The sequence below is a fragment of the Cucumis sativus genome, chromosome 4 (genome assembly GCF_000004075.3).
Source record: "Cucumis sativus cultivar 9930 chromosome 4, Cucumber_9930_V3, whole genome shotgun sequence".
Taxonomy (NCBI): Eukaryota; Viridiplantae; Streptophyta; class Magnoliopsida; order Cucurbitales; family Cucurbitaceae; genus Cucumis; species Cucumis sativus.
The window spans coordinates 16,512,930-16,537,514 of record NC_026658.2 but is presented as its reverse complement, the minus strand read 5'-3'; the positions used below and the strand labels follow the sequence as shown (position 1 = coordinate 16,537,514).

General features: G+C 33.4%; 3 protein-coding genes and 1 non-coding gene across 6 annotated transcripts; 2 read left to right on the top strand and 2 right to left on the bottom strand.

Moving 5' to 3' along the window:
- Positions 1 to 739: 739 nt before the first annotated feature.
- LOC101209202 (NADH dehydrogenase [ubiquinone] 1 alpha subcomplex subunit 1) lies at positions 740 to 6,844 on the bottom strand. 2 transcript variants are annotated; one of them, XM_004142621.3, is made up of 3 exons: positions 6,676 to 6,844; positions 6,423 to 6,538; positions 740 to 1,133 (listed from the first exon to the last, which is right to left on the bottom strand). In XM_004142621.3, exons 1-2 carry the CDS (start codon positions 6,784 to 6,786, stop codon positions 6,446 to 6,448), a joined length of 204 nt encoding a protein of 67 aa, XP_004142669.1. In that variant the 5' UTR covers positions 6,787 to 6,844; the 3' UTR covers positions 740 to 1,133; positions 6,423 to 6,445. The 2 variants fall into 2 exon arrangements, with proteins under 2 accessions (XP_004142669.1, XP_031740619.1); XM_031884759.1 differs by having other exon boundaries at positions 740 to 1,127.
- Positions 6,845 to 14,400: 7,556 nt separating this feature from the next.
- Positions 14,401 to 20,598, top strand: LOC101208958 (KH domain-containing protein At2g38610). 2 transcript variants are annotated; one of them, XM_004142620.3, is made up of 7 exons: positions 14,401 to 14,708; positions 14,858 to 14,946; positions 16,727 to 16,878; positions 18,364 to 18,480; positions 18,601 to 18,717; positions 18,912 to 19,055; positions 19,873 to 20,598. In XM_004142620.3, exons 1-7 carry the CDS (start codon positions 14,629 to 14,631, stop codon positions 20,017 to 20,019), a joined length of 846 nt encoding a protein of 281 aa, XP_004142668.1. In that variant the 5' UTR covers positions 14,401 to 14,628; the 3' UTR covers positions 20,020 to 20,598. The 2 variants fall into 2 exon arrangements, with proteins under 2 accessions (XP_004142668.1, XP_011653733.1); XM_011655431.2 differs by having other exon boundaries at positions 18,361 to 18,480.
- Positions 20,599 to 21,637: 1,039 nt separating this feature from the next.
- Positions 21,638 to 21,733, bottom strand: TRNAY-GUA. Its single transcript has 2 exons — positions 21,697 to 21,733; positions 21,638 to 21,673 (listed from the first exon to the last, which is right to left on the bottom strand). It is a non-coding gene; the product is annotated as a tRNA-Tyr (tRNA).
- A 101-nt stretch (positions 21,734 to 21,834) lies between these two features.
- On the top strand, positions 21,835 to 23,728 carry LOC101209534 (protein RETICULATA-RELATED 3, chloroplastic). Its single transcript, XM_004142622.3, has 2 exons — positions 21,835 to 22,063; positions 22,274 to 23,728. The coding sequence occupies exon 2, from the start codon at positions 22,321 to 22,323 to the stop codon at positions 23,431 to 23,433; it is 1,113 nt and encodes a 370-aa protein (XP_004142670.1). The 5' UTR covers positions 21,835 to 22,063; positions 22,274 to 22,320; the 3' UTR covers positions 23,434 to 23,728.
- The last annotated feature ends 857 nt before the right edge of the window (positions 23,729 to 24,585 follow it).

Sequence of the window (24,585 nt, the reverse complement as noted above, 5' to 3'; positions counted from 1 at the left end):
ATTAGAACCATAATGGCTGAACTTCCAAAAAGAAAAAAAGAAATTCTTTGACTTTGAGACCACTCAACTTCACTCCCCTGCGTTTGGAAGCCCTAGTGTGGACGAGGTGCCAAGATTTGTTAGCTAAGGTTTTTCCTGTGGTTTATAGCCACATAGAGCAAAGGAAAAAGGGCCTAAAAATCCATTGACAGCCGCAACCCCTCCTTTCTCACATTCCCATTATGATTGGAAATCCACCAGCTACAACCTGTACAGTTGCCACCATGTCCCCACTTCTTTGAGCTTTCTTTCTTTCAGGGAAATTATCACAAGACCTGAGATATCAACTTTTTCAGCTAAAGAAAGTGGTCAGAAAGGTGTTCCCTATGGAGTAGTGCCTAGTGGCTGAAGAGGATCAAGGTATGGCCAGGGTCTTACTACACCTACACCTACCACTACCACCACATGCTCTACTATAATTTCTAAACTAAATGTGGTGGGTGCTGCCAATTCTTCTAATGCCCTCTCACCAACATTTCCACCATTATTTAATGCAAGGTCCACTCATGAACAGACTCGAAGTACACACAAAGAGAACTCATAATTTTGGTTTCAATGTCTCTAGATTTATAGTGTCACCCTCTCTGTAAACAGCTACTGCAATAAGCTATGAGAGAACTGGGGATTAACCGTACATGTTTTAATGAACGGGTGCCTGAAAGAAACCAGGTGTCTCAAAAATTATGACATATGATTCAGCTTCATCAAAATATTATGCCTTCTACAACTTTAATTCTTGTTTTTATTGCAACAAACATCCATATCATGGTTTTTCATATGGGAAAAGGATGACAGAAGACAGAAACTTACAAAAATTCAAAGCTGTTCATCAATCATTGAGTACAGGGTTTCCTCCTGCTCGAGGCAAGAGCTAGTTCCAGATAAACAGAAACTCACTAGTCAACACATTGGAGAAAATCTACTTTGATATAAAGAAGTAATTCTTGAAGATGAATTTTACATATGTTCAGATCAACATAGGAACAACGAAGAAAATTGACAATTCATGGCAGTGATCATCATTGCATAGATATCTGCATTCTGCAACAAAAGCTTTTATTCCTTCATCAAGAGTGCATCCACAGCTCCTGTACCTAGGACAACATTAGTGTTAGTTCTAAATTCAAGTGTCTCCTAATAGTGAGTAATTAAAAGATAAGGAAAATGACCAAATGCCTCAGAAGGAAAGCTGAGAGTCCATTTAATAAGTGAAAAGACGGTAGGGAAGAAACCCAAGAATGCAGATTAAATTATGGACAAAAACGTAAGTTTGCATGTGAGCGATGAGTTTTAAAATGTGCAAATTTCAAAAGTATATTTTGAGTGTCAAAGCTCTATGTAGCAGGATAATGGGGCATTGTTTAGGCGACTTCCATGGTTTGCGGAAGCTCTATGCAAGACCGAGAGTCCACTTAATAGCTACACAAGCTTCGTAGGAAAGACCCATGAACTCAAATTGAAATCTTGCACAAAACCTACAAGTGCAAATATGCATGCGAGCAAGGAGTTTCGAAATGTAAAAATTTCAAACGACACTTTTTAGCGTCAAGGTTCTATGTAGGAAAGGGTTTTGGATTTGTTTAGGTAAGCTTCCTCGATTTATGAAAGGAAATACTTATTTCGGAAGGAAATCCATCCATAGTAGTAGCACCAGGAAATTCACACTAAAAAGATGAAGAAATATTCCAACGAAAAAATCTCAAAGAAAGAATACAAGTCAAGTAATGGCTAAAACTGTTCACGTTTAGAAGAGACAAGATTAGGCTTTAGATATCAATGGAATTTATCTGAAAACTTTTAAGAATTTAAGTAATAAAAGGGCACTGGAACTGTTACAGATTTAGAATTCTACATAAACTTCGAGCATTAAGATTAAAATTATCACAGCACGATGCCAACGTCATAAATAGGTTCGAAATCTCCACTAACCGATTGGTCACCCAAAAATATATAAAAAAAACCTACCAAATTTTATCTTTTAAACTAAATTACAAAGGTTTACAAAACAAAGTTTTTTATTTGATTTTTTAAAAATGTCCCATTGTTCTCAATTCACATCTAAGAAAAAGCATGAATTGATGATTATGGGTGGCAAAAGAGCCATTAAGTTTATTTATTGTTTCAAAGGATGGTTTTTCATTCCTGAAGAATATTAAAATATTAAACTTTGATATTTTGATCTCCGTAATAGATGTTTAGGAAATTCCATATATCTAAAGAATTAATAAATTCCATAGAAAACATATGTTATATATTGTTTAAAAGACAATTTATTAATTAATTTTCAAATAGAGAAATTTCATGTACTTGTGGAATTTAAATCATAAAACCCATGAAGAAACATTACTTCGTAAATAATAATAATAATAGCAAAACAAAATATTAGAAATATTAGAAATGATGACCAATTAATATCAAATAACTCTGCCTTAATTAATAAACAACAAATTTAATAAAATCCAAATTCAAACTAAAATCAACAAAATTCAACTAAAATAAACCTGTAATAATAAATTTTAAGCCACAGCAAACCCTAATTCTAATCACCAAATTAGTTGAAATTAGTGAGAAGCAACATTCAAGTGGGAAAAGAAAAGAAATTCAGAAAAAAATAAAAATAAAAATACCTTTGAAGACCTTAGTTTGGGAGAAAAGTTTCCTAAGAAAATCTCAACCTCCCTTTCACCCTAAAAGCAAATCTCAATGTATCTCCTTAAGTCCTCTTGGGATCCTTTTATAGGGTAATCAGTTAGTTGGTTTTTTTAGAGTGGGAGAAGTGAAGTGGGAAAGAAAAAAAACTGTGGGAGAGAAAATGGGGATATATGGAGGAAATAGTTGAGGAAAATTGGGAGGGGAATCGTGAGATTAGGTTTTTTTTCTTTTGTTTTTATTTTCTTGTTTTTTTTTTGTTTTTTGTTTTTTGTTTTCTTTAAGTTAAATTCAAATCCAATTTTATTTTTAAAAAATAAAATAAATAAATATAAATAAAAAATAAAAAATGACAAAATAAGGTATCTACAAAGATCACACACAAGTGGTTCTCCTAAGGCGAGAACGAGCGAATCCAGATTGAGATAACCAACTAAAACCAACATCAATCAATGACTTGAACCACACTTCAGATGGAGGGGCAAGAAAGTGTCTTTCTAACTTGTATGTCATGTTAAGTAAGCCTTTTTTATTATTTAAGTATTATACTAGTTTTTTTATAACAATTTTTCATTAAAAAATTACATAAAAAGGCAAAATAAATAAACCCATCCAAAGGGATTACAAACAGAAACAAAAACAATATGAAACCAGAACAAACCAATTTCCTTCTATAGCGCTACAAGAGAAGTGAGGCCATAGCTATGAAAGTAGGAAGATATTTGATATTTTACACCAATAGAGAGCCAAAAATGATTAAAAAAATCTACAAACTATCATTATCCTATTCTTTATCCTTGAAGATGCAAAAATTTTGTTCATTCCAAATGGACAAAAAGAGGCTCTAACAAAAATAAGTTACAAGAATCCCTTCTCACTTTTTGAAAGGATGGATAATCAAAACACTGGCAAGTAGAGAGTTAGAGTTTCCTGGCAATGCAATTGCCTAACTATGAGTCAGGAGGTTAAAAGATTGTTAAAAGATTGTTAATATTAAAATCTGCAACAGAGCGTTGTTGGCAAAGTGGCTTTGACACTTTTCTCTCTAACCTGATTCTTTATGGCATAGGATTGTTGTGAGCAATCATAGCTCCCTTCCCTTTGAGTGGACGACGAAAGGGGTTAAAGGCACATTCTGAAATCCTTGGAAGGATATCTCTTTCGAGCTCACTACTATCTTACACGTTGTTTTATGGGGAATGGTAAGGAAAATTACTTCTAGGAGGATCAACAGGTGGGGGAGAATTCCCTTTGTTCTTTATTTACACATCTTTATCATTTATCCACTTCCAAAAATTGTGCGATTCCAGATCTTTTGGTTGGTTCTGAGAATCTTGTGTCTTTTTATTTTGGGTTCCGCTGTAATTTGACTAGTAGGGAAATGATAGAGGTAGCCTCTCTTCTTTCCTTGCTTGAGGGGTGCTTTTCTAGGGAGGGGAGAAGCGATGCTCGTGTTTGGAACCCTAATCCTAATCGGGGTTATACTTATAAATCCTTGTTTAGTTTTTTGTTGGATTCCCCTAAGGAGTCTGTTTTTTATGTGGTATGGAGGATTAAAGTTCCTAAGAAAGTTAGGTTCTTCATTTGGCAAGTCTTGCTTGGTTGGGTTAATACCATCGACAAGCTTGTTAGGAGGAGAACTTTGCTTCTTGGGCCTTTTTGTTGCATGCTTTTTCAAAAGGCAGAGGAAGATCTTGATCATCATTTTTGGCAGGATTGCCAGTATGCTCGAGCTGTGTGGAGCTCTTTCCTCCATTGTTCAGTATTAGCTTTGCTGCTAATGTGGAGTGTGAGAGCAACAATCAAAGAGTTCCTCCTCTATCAGTCCTTCAAAGATAAACTGGGCTTTTTATGACTTGTCAGGGTGCGGTTATCTGGACATTTGGGGTGAGAAACGAACAGGTGTTTTTGGGGTAGGGAGAGGGTGCATAGTGAGATTTCGTCTTTGGGCTTCGATTTCAAAGAGCTTTTGCAACTATTCCATAGGAAACATTTTACTTAGTTAGTCCCCGTTCTTTTAATGGGGGTGTTTTGTTGGGCTGGTTTTTCTTTTTTTTTTTGTATACCCTTGTATTCCTTCATTTTTTTTCTCAATGAAAGGCATCGATTTCATCAAAAAAATAAAAAAGATGTCCCCACGAAGTAGTGGCAAATGAAAATGAAATCAAGTATTTTTGCCCAATACCATGATATATTTATTTAGATAAGAAACAATACATTGAATAAATAAATGAAATATGGAGAAACCCATGCACCTAAAGGTGATTACAAAAGTGATTTCCAATTGGATACTAAAAAAGAAAGACTATGATTCTTAAAAAGATGCCCAGTTTGTACCAGTAAGAAGTTGTAGACAGAACCAAATCAAGAAAGGAATCAAAAGAAGAGAAAGAGCCTCTAAATAGAGACTTGTTACATCACCCCAAAGTGTCACAAGAAAACTTGAAAAAATAGCCAACCAAACTGTCTTCTTTGTGCTCATAAATGAACGACCACCAAAAGATATGCAAGGACATAAAAAATATCATTGAGCATTCAAATGGGAAGCAAAAAAATAGTGCACAAATAGATGGTCAGTGGATTCAGCATGGTTCTGACACATAATACACTATGAAGGAGAGATAGACATGATTCATGAACCACTGAGATTTTTTTGGCCAAAATATTAGTTTTTTTCCTCCCTCTCACTTCCCAAATCTCAACCAGCACTAGCTCACTCATGCCATGTTCCATGCCTCCAATCTCCCTCCCTATTAATTCGCCCCCCGCCCCCCCTCAAGTCCTCCTTTCTTATTTACAATTCTCTCATGCATTAGCCCTTTGACCTTAACTTCATACACTCAAGCCACCATTGCCTCCGCCATTTTCAGTCTGAAGAGTTCCATCTCATTTTCGTTTTACTTTTAGCCAAAACGGAACCAACTAAACCAAGAGTTGCATGGTTGGTTAATAAATCACCTGAAGCTGTCACTTTAACAATTGACACTAAGTGTAAACTTAAAGCCCAGTTTTTGGCAACGGGGTTAGACTAAACATCATCGCAAATGTAGGGGCTTAAAAGTTACTTTACTATAGACTATAGTTAATTACCCTACCAACTCACAGCAGATTATCAACGATGGACTCAAATAGCATAGCAACAAAATGAACACATAAACCAGCGCTAAATTTCTGCAACGAAGAAAAGAAGGGCCTTTGAAGGAACAGATAAACAATTTTTGGTAGCTTGGGAATTTAAGGACCATCTGAACTAGCTCTTGCGGTGCCTTTTCCTGTTTTATCACTAGTAATCTCCTCACCAGTTTGGGAGAATGTGTTTCCACAACTCCGTAGGCTTATATGTTAGTGAGATTATCTAATTACCCTTTTGTATATTGGATTTATCGATGGAGTTTCAATTCTTATAAACATGAATGTACACTCTTTTTTTAATAAGAAATTGGGGAGTATATTGCAAAAGAAAAACAAAAGCATAGCCTAAGGGCAGGGGTAGAGGGAACCCCCCCTCCCAACAAAACTATACAAGAAGTGCCTACCAATTGTCTACAACTAATTAAAGAAAAAATGTCACTGTAAATCTATATATGCCTTGCATAAAAAATCATACTACAGTTAAAATTCAACATTCTCCAAGCCCAAGAGATAGAATGATGATCGTCCTAATAGTTTCATATCCCTAAGATGAACATTTTTAAAAACAGGAAAAATAGTAATAAAGTCGCATAAACATGTACCGGGATGCAGGTCGAAAATAAAATCAACTATGAGAAGCGGCGGATAAATTCTCAACAAGTTTCTTGTCCCGGCGTTCCATGGCAACATCCCACATATCATTACCGATGTGCTTAGGCTACAAAAACAAAAACCACATAAATAAAATCCAGAGACTAATTACAGAGATCGTTGATCGGAACTTTGAGAAAGAAGATCCACTGAGCAAAGAAGAGGGGAAAACGCTGAAATCGAAAGCAATAGAAAGGAAATTACCCGGCCATGGGCGGCTTTGTGAATGTAATATTGAGCATTACCCATTACACAAAGCATTCCGGCGATAATTCCGAGAGGAAGTGCCGCTTCCAGCCATCTCCATCCTGCCATTTTTCTCTCTGCCTTTGAAAATCTCTCAAGCTTTCTCCGATGGGTACACAGAGCTCGACGATATATCTCGCTTGGCTCATGGGCCTTCTATTGGGCTTGTATTCGACGTGTTTGAAGGCCTAATTAAATATGGGCCACTCTTTGGGAACGACCCAATTACTTTGTATTTTTTCTTCTACTTCTTCATATTAGATTGATTTAAGCCTTAACTATAGAAAATACATTTCAAAAAATTGCTCTTTTGAACTTTTTAATTTTTTAAACAGTACCCTTCAATAAAGAAAATAGTAAAAGTACTATAAATATTAGATAAATATAGAGGTGTTCGTCCAAATAAAGTCACCTTTATTATGAATTTGTCAAGCATCCATATACTCTTAGTGATCAATATCTACCACCTACTTGTCACTTTGGTTGATTTGTAACGACACACTAGCATCGAAGAGAAATCCAAATAAATGAATGAAAGTGAATAAATTTGAGATTTTTGTTTTCCTAACTATTTTTTTATTTTTTATTTATATTATATTTTATTTTAATATTATATTTTTCCAATATCCGTTTTCGATTGTAAAACACATTTTAATCAATAGTTTTGGATGAACGTAGTAATTTGTTTTCAAATATGCTAAAAATATATACTCTAAACCTTAAAAAAAAAATACTCCTAATTCATATAATACACATACTGTTTTATATGATTTCCATCCCATTTTATATGGTGTCTTTTGGAAATAATTTTAATATTGTCTATCAATTTTGTTGATTTCGATTTAAAGAAATAAATATTCCACATGTAAATTTTTGAGTGCGCCAATAATTTTATATTATCCTCGTTAATTGAAATTTATTAATATTTTAAAGAAAACTTATGTGGATGATCTCGTCTAGGATGCAATTTTAGATGCAGCCAAAAAAGATGGTTAAGCCAACGTGAGCTCACTTCAACTAGCATCTCTGTATGTTTCCAATAAAAGAGGTTTTGAGTTCAAATATTTCATAAGAAGTCTTAAAAGAAAATTAAAAAAGGTGATTGTTTTACGAGACAAAATCTATTAAATGTTGTTGACAATTACATTAGATCACACTAATGTTTTTACAATTCATCACGTTAAAAACGAAACAACAATCAGAATCGAACATTACAAGCGTTATATATATATTATCATAGTTTATCAAAATCACAATTTGTTAGATTTTATTTCATGTGAGGTATCATATAAGTTTATCACATTAGGGATGGACATATGACCTTAACGTGAGCTTCCTTTTGTTGTTATGATTTTTCCAAGAATATAAATGGAGACCCCAATTGAGATCATGTTAGGACTACTGTACATACGAGTGAATCATACTTTTATGATGGCATAGTCATCAATCATGAACGAGCTAAAAAACCTCACATTTAATGTTTGTAGGTTAAATTGGATTGGTTTATGGAGAAGACTTTTTAGATTCAAATATTCGTTATTAAAAAATGAACCCAACCCAATCGTGAAAATATTAGGTTGGGTTACTCGAGTAATTTATTTAATTTTTTTTTGTTCTGAAAACAACTAAAACATCAATATTTTAAAATTTTGATATAATTATGTTGAATTGTGTATCGGAATTTACTAAAAATTTAGTTTTAGAAGTTATTATTGAAGTATAAAATATTTTAAAATATCAACGAAATTAAAACTAAATAAATGTTAATAATAAATTTGAGTTGATCGATTTTGTTGAACACTCCATCTTCCCTCTGGAAGATTTATAAATTAAACATTCAATATAATTATATTTTAAAACAGTTGGGACAGTTTTGTCTTATTCTCCATGTAGGGTCTAAGACTAGATTTATTTACAAACAGACCCTTTCACGTTGCAATATTTGCAAATAAGACATCCACTGTACTCAGACGCAACTTCCAAAGAGTGCATGGGGTACACGTGTCGTCCATCCGACACACTTAGAGAAGGATAATTAATAAATACGTTTCTCTTCCTAACATTTATTACAACCGTAAATTTATAAGAGAATTAAAAAGGAAATGAACGGCCACAATTTTTTTAAACCACCGACTAACCATTTTCTTTAAAAAAAAATAAAAAACCTTCTTGCTCCCTTATCTCTCAAATTTAACAATAAATTATATATATATATATATATATATATATATATATATATATCATCCATATACATAAATTAATTTACTTGAAAATGTCTATAAACTTGAAATATTAACAAAATCTTTTACAACTTCCGTCTAAATAACAAAACTGTTAAAAATATCTTGTATCAATAAAAATGTATCCATACTTACCTATGTCCATTAATAATAGATAATAAAATATTTATAATTATTGTACCAAACTATTTATCAGATTCTTTAGGTTTTATCATTATCACACATTTTAAACATGAATAAACTCGTTTAGTCTTTTAACGATTTTGTGTGTTGTTAAAAGGTGTTTGTTTATTAGATGAAAAGTTATGATTTAGGATTTTTTTTAAAACATATTTATAATTTATTATAATATATAATAATAATATGTGAGTTTGAGATGGGATATTTAACATTTTCTTAAAACAAAAACGAAAAATGGAAACTTGAATGTTAAAGTAGATAAAATTTGTATGATCATATCATAGACATGTACGTCAATATATTACACGAATTAGAATTAAACTATATGTAAAATTTGTTGTTGGCATCAATAGCAATATTTTCTTTGATCTTTCACAGTGAAAATTCCTTTAGAATTTTAACCCAAAATATTGGAACATGAAAGGTTTTGTGCAGTTGATTTAGAATATAAAATTTGGAATTTTTACACAATTTAGGTCACCACCTCACCTCACCCCACCATTTCAATTCACATTGTCCTATCGAAATTATAAAGAATGTCGTTCCAAAAATAGTTTTGAAAAGTTTACGAGAATTTCTAGAGGGAATATTGAAACTTTTAAGAGTACAACATATTTTAAATAATTGAAAATTTTCAAAGGCATTTTTAAATACGGTTTAAGCATTATAATAATAATAATCTATGATCTTATTTTAAACAAAACATTTAATGATAAACCAAATGTATTGGAATTTATGACATAAAACTCGTTGTTTGTAATTTTAAATCATATTTTATTCAATAAAGGAATTATTGAAGACTTATTAGTGAAAACGAATACTATAATCTTGAATCTAATAAACTAATGTCTTAAGGTTATCTTGTGTAGACTTGAACTTTAGGTTAAGATATAAACATAGATCAAGTTCAAATAATAGTCTAAGTAATCTAAGGTTGGATACCTTATTATGGGGACACTACAGATTCAACTCGCTTTGTAGTTAGTACAAACGATGTGATCCTGAATCATTCATGTAGAGACATGAAAGTGGAGGCATCATATGTGGAGGCATCATAGTCATTTTTACCTTATATATAATACCGTTTACTGTAAAAAAACTGACTATGTTGTTTTATTGATAACCTATGTAACTTAATCTTAATCCTAAGGTAATTATAAACTCAATTTGTTCATACAAGATTATCTTTAGATATGCATAGGTGATGACAACTCATCAATGCTAGCCTAATAAACCTCCTATTTTAGGGCTAAGATCGGGTAGATAGTTGGGGACATATAATGCAATACTGAATTCACTTCTGACCGATTTAGAGTCAGTAAATAGGTTGTTCCCTTATACACCGAATTCAAGTCTTGAACAAGGAGCTCCACCTTCTCATTGGCTCGAGATGGATTTCTTTTATAGGTTAGGTTTTAAACTAATTGTTCGATAGTGGATCTGTGGGACTTAAGAAACATAATGTAACCTCAGGAGTAAGAAAAATGTAATTTTGTGACTAAAAAAGAACGTAATCTCGAGAGTAAAACAATCTATATGAAGGATTAACTTACTAATCACAGAGCAATATAGTACAAATATATATATAGTGAAAGGAATGCAATTACAAGACTTTAGAGGAATAATTCATTAATTAACGAATAATGATTAGCTCAGTCTAAAAGAGTTTAGCCAATTAATCTTGGATCATTAAAGCCTATGATTTATAGGTTCATTAGGTTCCCCTACTAGCTCGTATGAAATAAACTTAGAATAGTATGTTGAATTAGTTCGAATAGTTTGAAGTATATGATAGTTATCGGTTATCATAAAGTTTTATATTTAAATGTGATTTGAATACCAAAAATATGAACGCGAATTCATATTCGAAAGCTTGAAAATGATGAAAATGGTAAAAAATCAAAGGTTTGACTTTTTACTTTGAAAAGTCAAACTTTGATCAGCTTTAGATTTAAATATGATTTGAAGTTCAAAAAAATGAATGCATATTTGTGCGAGAGGTCGAAATTGGTCAAGAGGAATAAAATAGTACGTAAAAAGTAAAAAAATTGACTTTTAACTTAAAAAGTCAAAGTTTGACTTTGACTATAATGATGAAAAGACCAATTTGCCCTTTGACTCAAGTTAGTGGAAAAATCTAACATTTTGTTAGATAATTCCACTAAACATTGTGGTTGTATGAGATGTAAATACCTAGCCCACTAATAGTAAAGGTAAAACTTAAACTAGTGAGTCTTCGTTTAATCATTCATCTTTGCATAAATAACCTATGAAGGAGAGAGGGAAAACACAATACATGTATTTTCTCAACAATAATTTCAACGTTAATCTCGATTTACACTAAAAAAAACTCTCGCGAGCTTAAGTCAATTATTTCAAGCCCTCCAACAACGCATAAGGGTTTCCACCACCTTCTTCTCCAATCTCCCTTGAAGAAAGACAATATGAGTCACCATTAACACCCTAAATTCATCTCTTATTACGTACAGTCCCAAAGTTGACACATTGTCAATATCAAATGTCATAGAGTCCAAAATTCTTGTAGTCGCAAGTGCACATTATCAACAAGCTTATTTACAATAGGAAGGATTCCAAGTACGAGATGTAAAGGAATAAATGTAATAAAAGCCTCAAGTAGAAAGAAAAATTTGGTTAAGAATGTTGTAAAGTAACAGTATAAATAAAAGTAAAGACAAAACCCTAAAGTTTACTTTAGGAATCTCTCATATACTACAACCTTCTCAATCAACTTAATTTTTCTTTGTCAAGTTTGGTTTTTAACACCCAAAATCTTTCAATAAGGGTTGGATCAAACAATGAAGAAGAAAGAATTCAAGAATATTAAAAAAAAAAAAAAGAATAAAACTATTTGAATCGAAAAAAATTGGAAAGAAAACGTCTAATATGGTTAGGAATATCGTCGTATCTCCAACCTGTGATTTCATGTCCTATTTAATTAGAACCTTCAAGCTATAGTTTTTCAACATCTTTTTAGCCTTAAAATCACTAAAGAGATTGAGTTGATTTTAGTATAGAAATCTGATATTTTCTTTTTCTTTTGCAAAAATTTGCCCAATTGTCTATGTTGCAATTACATCACAAATTGCAATTATAATCATGAAAATTATAAGGAAAAGCTAAAAAAAAAAAAAAAAAAAAGAATACGCGTATGTCTTGCAAAAGAAAAAATCCATTGTCTCCAATTTCTTTAGAATTTCCACCGATATGTATATGTTTTACAAAATCCACAAAATTCCACTATTTATAGAAAATTTGGCAAACATGAGATGAATTATATGGACAATAAAAGTTAGTATCTCACCCAAGATCTACACACCACATGACATTTCGATACTAAACATAATGAACATATATTTAATAATATTTGTAATAGAATCGATGTTATTTATCATGTTCACACAATCTCTTTCCAATTTTTTACAAGTTTGCCTACTAATTTAAACAAAATAATAATGATAAAACAATCTAATAACTTAGGTTTGTGGCTGCAATAGTGAGTCTGAACAAACGACTGTTCGTAGTTTGTTGGATCAAAGTGTGTCGAATCTGAGGTGGCAGGTGTCTACGTTGTATCTATCCCGTTGGAGTCTCACATGGAAACTAACCTTGTGAAAATTAACGTTTATGTCACATGCTCCACTTTCCATATTGGGTTCGACCTTGAGTGTCATCTTGAGGAATGAGGAAGAGGATATTGTTGTTGTTGCTATTATTTTTTCGTAGGGTTTCTTTGTGACTGAAGCCGACAAGATCTCTAGTTCTCTTGAAGGTCTACACTATGCCAAGGAGTTGGTCTCGTGGGTTTTAGCTAGGATTAAATCTGACGATGCTGGTGTTGTTAAATCCCTTTCTTTTTCTATTTTTCTTTCTCACCCTTTGGAGTTATTTAAGATGAAGTGTTTCTCTTATTAGTTGGTTAAATGTTAGAGGATTATGTTACTGTTATACTTCTAGATGTTGTAATTTGGTGGCTCATTCGTTGACCAAACATGCTTTGACATAATATTGTGTCTCGCAAAGGTGGACATATATATTTTCTTTTGATTAACTTTCTTGTGTTGTCGAGATCGAAAAGAAATATTTTGGTGACTAATATATCATAACTTTGACGAGTATTTTATTTATAAGAAAATCACAATAATCTCAATTTACTTCACACTACAATTGAAGTTTCAAGATAATATAATTGATTACAATTATTTTAAAAGCTACCGAAATTTCAAACCTAATATATATTATAGGTAACACAAAAATAACTATGATCGAAAATCTTGATGATTAACATCTATTATATGTTTGTATTTAAATATTATAGTAATCAATTAAAAAAAGAATAATAAAGGCATAAATCTTTCTCTTATTAATATTTTGGATAGGGCAGATGTCTTCTAAGAACCAATTCTCTCTTTGAATAACGGGCATATAAACTCCTAAAGTTTAAATATCATAAGATTAATTTACAACTTGGCTTTGAAATTTCAACTTTGAAGAATGGTATATTTCTTTTGAAAGTGTAATACATCCCTCTGTAATTAAAATTCATTTCATTCTTATTATGAAATCCAAATAGTAGATGAACAAATCTATAACATATAAAAATAAAAATGAATTTTATGTCTAATACATTCTTAAAACATAAAAATTTTATTTTTAAATAAAAAATAATCGTAAATAACAAAATTATTGAAACTATTTATAAAATATGACAAAAACTCAAATTTTAAACTAGAGATATTGATAGCTACATGATACATTTGAAATTTTTACAAATACATTAGTTAGTTTGAAAATGCTCCTTTTAAATTCATAAAAGTTAAAATATATAAAAAATTAAATGCATATTAGATACGATATTAAAAGTTTTCGTGTTTACAAATTTTTTAATTTACAAACATATCGTACTTTTTAAAATTGGAATATGTCTGTACAAAAATAAAAAATTTAATGATTTAGATACAAATATACTGTTCTGTTATCTAAAGTCCGATATGAATTTACCTCTCCTACTTTATTGGAATAAATAAAAAACATTTTGATATTTTTCCTTTTAATTTAACATCATTTCATAAGTTTACTAAATGTGAATTTAACTTCCTTTATTTCACCCACTTCTATAATATACTTTACTTTGCATAAGATTTAAAAAGAAAACCTAATTTAGAACTTAGAAGAGGAAAAAGAAAAACCCTAAATATTAAAGAGAAATTTCACAGAAGAAAAAGAAAAAAAAGGAAAAAGAAATTAAAAAGAAAAGAAAACGACGACCATTTACAATCATAGATTTTCCTCATTTCAGCTTCCACCCTTTTACTCCTTAGCTCCGCCCCCGCCTCCCTCGTCGGAGTTGTCCTTATCCACCATCTTCTCCGGCGACATCCGCTCGCCTTCATCTCCAAAACCCCACTGCAACTTTCCAATCCCCCAATTCTTGGAACATCCATTTCAGCTCATAGTTCAATAGCTTACAGCTATGTCCGGTATGTACAGTACCAACTTCTCCCCTGCAAGGACTGCTTCTCCTCACATCAGAACTACTCCCGATGTCGACAGGTATCCCTTCTGATAACCCACTTCCCAGAATTTCGCATTTCCTGTTCTTTTGTTTAATTTAGGATTTTTGAAGTTTACTTAACTCGACAAAAAGTTGATTAATCGTTGAAAATCAATCCCCCTTTGGTTCTTTGTTATTTAATCTTTAGTCAGTACTTGTCGGAGCTACTAGCGGAGCATCAGAAGTTCGGCCCCTTCATGCAAGTTCTTCCGATCTGCGGCCGACTTTTGAATCAAGGTATTGTTCTTCTATGATTTTTTGGTGTTCTTGACTTTCTTTAAGTGTTTAATTGCTGTGGTGATGTATATGTGTGTGTTTAGATCGGGGAAGCTGATAGGGAATTTTCCTTTTCCTCTTCAGTCTTCACAGCGATTGTTGTTTTTGCCCTTGAGTTTGACTGTTGAATTGTGCATACAGTCAAGGATAAATTCTTTCACATTTTTTACTTGGGATTTGTTTGGGGGGTGGCTTGAGTAATGATTCATCTGCCTTCTAAGTTTGTTTGTATCTTGTTTTCATTATGTGCTGAAGAAAGAAAGATGTGTGTGTTGGCAATTACTTCTTATCTTTCTTCAATTCTTTGTTTTTTCTCTCCTTCGTTACTTAGAAAAGGTAGAAGTGTTTCTTTTAATTTCTTGTTCTACTTTAGTAGTATACTATAAAAAGTTACCAATTTCCCTTGAAAATATCATTGGAAAACATATTTTTAAATATTAGAATGGGGTATTTCTTTAGTTTTATATTTAATAAGTCCTTCATTTGGAAAAAAAAAAAAAAACATTTCCGTCAAGTTAATGTTTTATAAAACAAAAACTAAGAAATACATATGATATACATATGATAAAAAATGTTATCAAATGCATATCCTTTTCGAAATTAGGTGCAGGAAATTCAAATCAGTGAGTGAGGACATTATCTATCGAGCTTGTTCATGCTAGAGTGCTTGAGATACTGGGCTTGAGTGTATATTTGTTGGGAAATGTCAATTTAATCTTATTAACTTTCACGTTTTTAAACCAAGCAGACATTTGCATATTGGTAACTTTTGTTTTGACATGTGGTGTTTTCCTTGCTCTTCTAATTGGTTTTATACTCAGCATACGTCTGTAGGGTGCTTAATTCTTCTAGCATATGACGTCCCACTTGTTTATGCATATCCATTCTAGTAGAATTTTCTTCTTATAATTTGCAATTTCTTTTGTTCTAATTTATTTTTACAAAAATCTCCACCGGGGTATCATCGCCATGAACCACTAGACCATTGAAAAACTAAAAACCATGTCGATACAGTAATGAGAAAGCAATTTTCAAGCCTTTCGAGTTATTGTAATTGCTTTCTCATTACTGTAATTGGAGCCTATTCAAATTGAAGGTTAGGTCATCAAGTTTGATTTAGAATGCTACTAACAGCCAAACAGTAGTCGAAATTCTAATTCATCATTTGGGTCATGCTGTAATCTCGTGGTGACAACCTGTTATTTTTCAGTCAGTCATAATACCTTGGTCTGTGACAGGAGAATTGACGGCTGGATGTTATTGTGGAAAAGCTTTTCAAGTGAAGGTTTTGTTCAAGGTCACAAAGATATGTCGTAGTTTTACAAATCAATGTGCGAAAAACATGGTGGTTTTAGTCATTCTCCTATATGAGTTTCCTCGATTAGGATCTGTTCTTTAGGTTGTTCCTCTGGATTCTTGAGTTCTAAGGTTATGACTTTAGTGCTATTTGAACTTCAGGAGTTCTCCTTGGAGTCTTTACCATGTGATAGTCATGTAATGTTCCAAGGCTCAAGTTTCAACCTCCATTTAAATTGCCAAAGTGTGTTGATGAACCTTCATCCTGTCTGAGTGGTTAAGATATTTTTGCCCTTCCAAATTGATCTTGTTATAGACTGCAGTTTTTTCTATAAGCATTTTTCTCTCTACTTAATGCCCAAATATACTTCTATATCTTCCTTTCTATATATTTCTACTTTTCAATTCTGTCAGCAACTTCTCATTATATGCTCTCTAAATGCAGAAATATTGCGGGTTTCTGGAATGATGTCCAACCAAGGTTTCTGCGACCTTGATAGGCTTCGGCATAGAAGCCCTAGTCCAATGGCTTCTTCAAACCTTATGACTAATGTCAGTAGTACAGGTTTGAGTGGCTGGAATGGTCTTCCTCAGGAGGTATTTACTGTTTTTGCCTAATTTTGAGTCCAATTTTACTTTGTTAGTACAGGTTTAAGTGGCTGGAATGGTCTTCATTGGTAACTGGCTCCTGATACGTGATACCTATTGTTCCCATAAATTTTGAGTCCAATTTTACTATGTTTTAATATATGGACTGACCATATGCTGTAATTACAATTTACAACATGATAGTTTGAAGGTAACATTGTAATGCTCCCTCTAAAGTAGGCTCCTAAGACATAGCCTGAGTAACGCTAGAGATGCTGCAGTATGCCATTATTTATAGCTAATTACAAAAGCTTGTTTATCACTTTTATTAATATGAATTTTTGGGAGCATAAGTGGTGAAAGAAGGAGGGACTTGATTTTGTCTTTGACTCTGTATTTGTTCTGGAATGGAATAGAATACATGCCCCATGAAATTGTTAGTTTCTTCCCCACTTTGTGGATTATCTTATTTTGTGTGTTTGTTTGTTAATAAGACCGTTTCATGTTCCATATGATTGTAGTACTATTTAATTTGCTTATTGAGATCTTATCTGCTCTCATAGATGCCCATGCATTTAAGGTAAAAACGTGAAACCCCTCTCTCTCTTTCTCTCTCCATACGCACACACACATAGGGTAAGAGATTGAGGTTTCATGAAGAGAAATGAAATATACAAAGGACATAAAAAAAAACTGGCCCAACGAAGGAAGGGGAATATGGATAAACTACAAAAAGTGAAGCCTGCCTATGTTAAGATCCTATCATCTGGTGCACTTTACTAGCGCAGTAGCATGTGAAGTTCCAATGTTGAAAATCTCACTCCGGTGACTTCGTTCAGAAATGAAAGATTCAAGAGAGTATTTCTTTGACTTCTCCAATTTAGGCTTGTGATAATGATATTTTACTATTTCTTAGTTTATTTGTGTGAATGGTCAGAAAGTTCTTGAAATGCCACTACTTTGAAAAAAAAGTGGTCAGAAAGTTCTCTGTCAGGCTTGAGGATTGCCTTGCACTGGTTGTCTTTGTTGGTCCTTCACATTAAAGTTCAACTGAAACACCAATCTTTAAGACCAAAGAGTTCCCATTTAGATGAAATGCCAAAAACTGATTAAAATATGTCAAGTATCTGTAGAAGTGTGTAAACAAATCCAGATAAACCCAACGTTTCTTGCAAAAATTGGATCTTACTGAAACCTTAGTCAAAGTTATTACTGGAACAACAGTATATAGATTGTATTATGAAAATGTTTTACCTAGTTAAGTTTTCATGTTCCCATTCCATTTTCATTGTGGATCCCCTGGTTTTTTTTTGTTTTTTTATCATTGCATACTGATATCTCCTGTGCTTCCAGTCCACCTATATTCATATAGAATTCTATCTATGTTAATTAGTCTTCTGGTCCTCTTATATTCATATAGAATTCTATCAACTGATATCTCTTGGTTTGTTTTAGTTGTATTAAGATCTATAACTGTTTTGAAACACACAGCAGAGATTAAGTAGAGCCCCTGGGATGACAATGGATTGGCAAAGCGCACCTGCAAGTCCTAGTTCACTCACCGTAAAGAGGATTCTGCGTTTGGAAATACCCGTTGATACTTATCCCAATGTGAGTTCTGTAAAAGCACAGATGTCTTTTTATTTCCTATTATACTTCACCTGGCCTGTCTGACCTGTACGTGCGCGAGGATATATATTAATACTTGAAGTTTCTGCTCTTTGTGGACAGTTCAATTTTGTAGGGCGGCTTTTGGGACCTCGCGGCAATTCCTTGAAACGAGTGGAAGTTACTACCGGTTGTCGTGTATACATTCGAGGGAAAGGGTCGATAAAGGATCCAGACAAGGTACTATATGGATATTGCTATTTTGGAATCGATATTTGCCATTAACACTGATTCACATGATGGATCTCTCAAGAGTCTAAAAATAGTAAAGCGATATTGTGCTTCTTTCATTGGATTGTTATCATTCTATTGAGTAGTAGTATTGGTTATAAATCATTTTCTTACTTAATTTGTTAAACTTTTACATTATCAAGGAAGAAAAATTACGGGGACGACCTGGCTATGAGCACTTGAACGAACCACTGCACATCTTGATTGAGGCAGACTTGCCAGCCAATGTTGTTGATATACGACTCAGACAGGCACAAGAAATTATTGAAGAACTGCTCAAACCTGTGGTATGTTTTCAACCTTGGATATGCTTTTGGAATGCTTTAGGCTGGCCAAAATCAAAATTTACATGCTAAAAAGAACTTCACTATCAAAATCATCATCTTGTTAATTTTTTTTAACCAAAGTGATTGTTAGGGAGCACTTGAAAGTGTTTCCATATGCACCTTTATATTTCTTCACTCGAGAGCTTTATAAGTAATTGTGCATTTATTAAAGAAGCTCTTGTGAACTGTATTTTTACCAAAGTGATTGTTAGGGACCACTTGGAATCTCTCGAGAGTGTAGAGAAACTATCGAAGTTATTTGTCATCACTGTTTGTTGAAGTGTTTAATGTTTTTGCTAAACATACTTATTTTAAATGCGGCCTGATACATACCTTTTTTTTGTTTTATTTTCATACGCATGTGTCCGGACCAAAGATATGCATAGCTCAACTATTTTCACAAAAAACCCACCTATCCCTAAAAAAATTTAAGTGTCAAGAAAACTTATAGGATATCAAATCTGAGATAGGTGGCCCATCTATCCCTCTTAGCCCTTTATCATCAACACATGTCCTTTGTTTACCATTAACCCAACCTATGATGGTTTATAACCATTCTACTTGAGTTTTATTCTATTTATGTAGGTAAAACACACCTGTTTAACTATAACTCATTTACTTGCTTACGAGATTAAAGTTACTTTCAATCTCTCATGGATTTCTTGTATTTCTCATCCTTTTGTGCAGTCGATTCAGATTTCCCCTTTTTCTTTTCCCTGAACATGGTGTGTACTAACAAACTTTTGGTTCTTTTGGCATTTGAATAATTCATTTGCAGGATGAGAGTCATGATTACATTAAAAGGCAGCAGTTACGCGAACTCGCAATGCTAAATTCAAGTTTCAGAGAAGAGAGTCCAGGACCTGGTGGCAGTGTCTCTCCTTTCAACTCAAGTGGTATGAAACGTGCCAAAACAGGTCGGTAAGTGCGCAATATCATTCCATACCCTAAACAATTTCTACCCCAGTCCAAATTTCGGTCACTTATATACTGAAGTGAATCATGATCGACCATGTGACATAGCTACGAGAAAGGGGAGGCTAACTTCAGTTCCAGGCGAGCCTTCTGTTGGCTTTTTCTTTGTGTTCCCTTTAATATTCTTGACAGAAAGACTGGAAAAAAGTTGAAAAAAAGAAAAAAAAAGAAAAAAAAAAAAACAGAGGGTAAAAAGGAAAAAAAATTGTTAGTATTAGTAGGGATGGTTTTTCAAGTTGGGTGTAGGTTTGAATAGGTCAGTTTTTCCAACAAAGTTAATATATTCATTGGATTTATTCTTGTGCTAGTGACTGCTGAGGAGTGTGTAGTTTTATTGCATTATTGATGCAAAAACCTTAGGAAGTGATGATGATGTAATACTATTTGATATTTGTTAGGTGTATGCAATGTCAATGTCAATTATATTTTTGGACTGATATATGAAAGAACAGTGCAAAAACTCATACAAAAGTGCTTGCTCAGTTTGTGTTTGCTTTTCGAGATTCAGAATATGATTCTCCTTTCTGTCTTTTCATTTCCTGAAAAGTTGAAAACTTATGCCTTTGACTATTATTACAACATGTCTTGCATAGATGTTTTCTAATTTTTCGACGCTTAGGAGGGTAAGCGGGTTGGCTTGGATGGATGAACTTGCAAAGGTAACATGAATCAATATCGACCAACTTGTATCTTCATTAATTTTATCCCTCTTTCTTGTGGCCATCTCCATCATGTCCTGCACGATGTCGAAGGACCTGGTGTTACTAACGTCAACCATTCATGGCTCCTCCCTCCCCTCCGCAGTCTCTCATTTCTTTATTTTTTGCTATTTTTTCCTCCTCTATCTTCTCCTACTTAACAAGAATCCCAACATGTGATATGAAAATGGCCGAAAGGAGAGGCCCCTTGGTTTTGGATTATTTCCAGATTGGGTTGTGCAACAACAAGAGAAAGGGGAAAGAACGAAGAAGATCAAATGTTAAAGAAGAGAGAGAGTGAGTAAAGAGGGCCAACAATGATGACAAATGGTGGTGACAATCATGGATGAGCAAGATTTAAAAGATAAATATATAGATGGAAATATGGAAGTTAGTGTGGATGAAAATATCAATAAAATGTTATACACTAAGAAAAAAAGCTCAGGAAAAGGACATTTTAGGATTTTTAAATCAGTAATATGTTTATTGTTCCTATGGTATTGTATTAGTTACATTTTGTAAGTAACGAAAGAAAAATTAACAGAGAGGCTAAAAATGCTACTAAAATGAATGAGCAACTTCATGGATAAATTTATAAATTTAGAATTAAAATGCTATTAAACACAAACTTAATGTTACATAATTCGAAATTGGCCTAAAGGTATATACTCTCCTAAGAGGTTGAACAGTTGTGTCTCAAACTAGAAAATTACTAAATCTAAATAAATAAACAATGAACTTTATTCCAAACTATTTTTTAAAATAAAAGTTCTTGACTTCTAAAATGAGCCAAGCATTTTCTAAATATTCAATGGGTAGTTTTTATACAGTCAAATAAATGGATAAATATATATTTGGGGAAAAAAAAGATCCGACCTGCCGGATTCGAACCAGCGACCTAAGGATGGCTATGAAGGCAATTTAACCCACTACAGTCCTCCGCTCTACCAACTGAGCTAAGGTCGGATTTGTTTCTTTGGAGTTAACAAAATTATTGTGATTTTGCAAATTGTTCATGTCTACGGCAAAACCTCGTTAGGGTTTACGGAGGAAGAAAGAGAAATGATGACACAGATTTAACGTCTGACGAATAACAACAATCTTCTCTCTCTATATATATACAAACATATACTGTATATCTATATATTGATTCGTTTGTCCAACGGTGCCGTTTTTGACACATTTCATTTCACCCACCAACGCCTCCATTCAATTCCCTCTCAATTTTCTGCTGCGCCAATTCACCATCCTTTTCTAATTTGTTCTTAACTTCCCCTTTCTTCTCTGCTTCTTTAGGTAATTTTAATTTCCCATCATATTTTGCATGTATTTTATGCTGATCATATGATCTCTGTTATGGCTTGTTTCCATTTTCATTCATTTTTCTGCTTTCAGATCTGGTGAATATTTGTTAGATTGCTTTCTGTTTCTTTTTCTCTATAATGGGTTTATGATGTTCTTTTTTTTCTTTTAAATTTTTGTTTGTTGTTCGTGTTTTCTTTTCAGATTTGAGGAGTTGGGTAGGTTTTGTTTGTGGGATTTTTGTTTGAACCATGGCGGCTATGGCTCAGCTGCATTGTTCTGTTCGCCCTAGACAATACTACAGTGTTCCTAATAATCATGGTTTTAACAACACTCCGGCTTTCTCTTTTCTCTCTAATTCATCGGCTGTTGAATCGAGGAGTCGATCTCTTTCTCTTTCTCTTTTTAATGCGGATTTAACTAGGCCTAGTTTTTTAGCAAAATCTGAGCTTTCTCTGGCTGGAGGCGACGGTGGAAACGGCGTTGGCCATGGCGGAAGAGGTGGTGGAGGTGGTGGTGATGGTGGTTGGAGTGATGATCGAACTCATGGTGATGATGATGATTCATCAAGTTTTGGAGTGTTGGGATTGTTTCTTAAAGGGTGGAGATCTAGAGTTGCTGCAGATCCACAATTTCCTTTCAAGGTACTGATGGAAGAATTGGTTGGTGTGAGTTCTTGTGTTCTTGGAGACATGGCGTCTCGTCCCAACTTCGGTCTCAATGAGCTCGACTTTGTCTTCTCCACTCTTGTCGTCGGATCTATACTGAATTTCACTCTCATGTATCTCTTAGCTCCCACTGCAGCAGCTGGTGTTGCAGCCCAGCGGCTACCTTCAATCTTTGCAAGTTGCCCCACTAGTCATATGTTTGAACCCGGCGCATTCACACTCTTAGATCGAGTGGGAACCTTTGTTTACAAAGGAACCGTCTTCGCCGCAGTTGGACTAGCAGCCGGGCTTGTAGGGACTGCACTCTCGAATGGTTTGATCATGCTAAGGAAGAAAATGGATCCTGGATTCGAGACACCGAATAAGGCGCCTCCGACATTGTTGAATGCCATGACTTGGGCAATTCACATGGGGGTTAGCAGTAACTTGAGATATCAAACTTTGAATGGAGTTGAATATGTGTTGGCCAAGGGGCTTCCTCCTCTGGCATTTAAGAGCTCTGTAGTGGTGTTGAGATGTTTGAACAACGTTCTTGGGGGGATGTCATTTGTCGTGCTTGCGCGGATGACAGGTTCACAAAGCGTCGAGGGGCCGAAGACAGCAGGAGTGGAGTTGGATTCTGGTGATGAGAAAGAGAAATTGTTGGAGGGAGATAAAGAGGAAGAGCTAAGGAGCAACCAAACAGCTTGCAAGTGATAAACAATGGATGATTGAGATTATTAAAGAGAAAGGGCTTTATGAAAGAATTTGGTTGGTATGATTATAGCTTTAACTTTCTCCATTGTTAATATATGCTTCAAGCTCTGAGTGAGTAAGGATAATTTTAGTTTGCTTGTATAACAATAAGAAGCTCAAAGTGCTGTGAGGATTCTGAATTTAGGTTTCACTACGAGTTTTCATTGATGAATGAGCTGCTTTACTTTTTCTTGGCTAAATCTGAAGGACAATAACATCCCTTTTTTTTAATGAATGGATCATATTTGTAGGCAAAGGCTGAACCTACCAAACATAGATACGACATGATACATACACTCATGATACATACACGGTGTTATATTTTAAAAATTCAGAACACAACATGACTTAGGACATATAAAAGAAAGTTCATAGTAAATGATTGAAACATTTATATGTATTATGCTTAAAAAAATTTAGCTTGATGTATTCTACACTTATATTCTTATTGTCATATTATGTATCTTTGTAATCTACTCCCACAAGTGTTTTATGTATATCTAATGCATTTGTTTCACATAGATCTCCACTAACCAATATGAATACATTAACTAAACTAAAGAGTCCATCCTCAGGTTGGATTGAGCTAGTTGCTTTGACTTTTATTTTATTTTTTGGTGAGATTCTATAGGTCTAACAGAAGGAAATAAATACTTGTGTTGAGCCAGTTACCTTTTTTGGGAATAATCCTACACCTATGGAGAAGGTGAAGGTGAAGTTGAGTTTGACTTGGGTTGTCAAATCTTTGAAACCCTAAATGTAGAATAGAGGGGATGTAGGAGCATGTGAAAAAGATTTTAAATGATATTTTTAATTTTAATTTTTAAATAACATATAAGAATTTGTTAGATATAATGTTGGAAGAATATTCCAAGACAAAAATATGAAATTTGTATAAGATACCATTAGAAAACAAAAACAAGAACAGGAAAGTGTTAGAAATCAGATGGGTGAGGTTATTGATTATTGAATGTACCAAAAGTTGTCCAAATCAGACTTGAGAGGGTACGTTGGTAGGACTTGTCATTTATGAAAAACATGTGCTTTCAAAAAAACACTTTCTAACTATTTTTTTCTTTTTCTTCCTAAAACAAAAGTCAAAATCTACTTCCT

Bases quoted from the DNA above. Each gene is read 5' to 3' on its own strand.
- LOC101209202 (XM_004142621.3), bottom strand. From the start codon at position 6,786: ATGGCAGGATGGAGATGGCTGGAAGCGGCACTTCCTCTCGGAATTATC. The intron at 6,539-6,675 runs GTAATTTCCTTT...TTGTTTTTGTAG, and splicing joins ACAAAGCCGCCCATGGCCGG to CCTAAGCACATCGGTAATGA.
- LOC101208958 (XM_011655431.2), top strand. From the start codon at position 14,629: ATGTCCGGTATGTACAGTACCAACTTCTCCCCTGCAAGGACTGCTTCT. The intron at 14,947-16,726 runs GTATTGTTCTTC...CTCTAAATGCAG, and splicing joins CGGCCGACTTTTGAATCAAG to AAATATTGCGGGTTTCTGGA. The intron at 16,879-18,360 runs GTATTTACTGTT...TGAAACACACAG, and splicing joins GGAATGGTCTTCCTCAGGAG to CAGAGATTAAGTAGAGCCCC.
- LOC101209534 (XM_004142622.3), top strand. From the start codon at position 22,321: ATGGCGGCTATGGCTCAGCTGCATTGTTCTGTTCGCCCTAGACAATAC.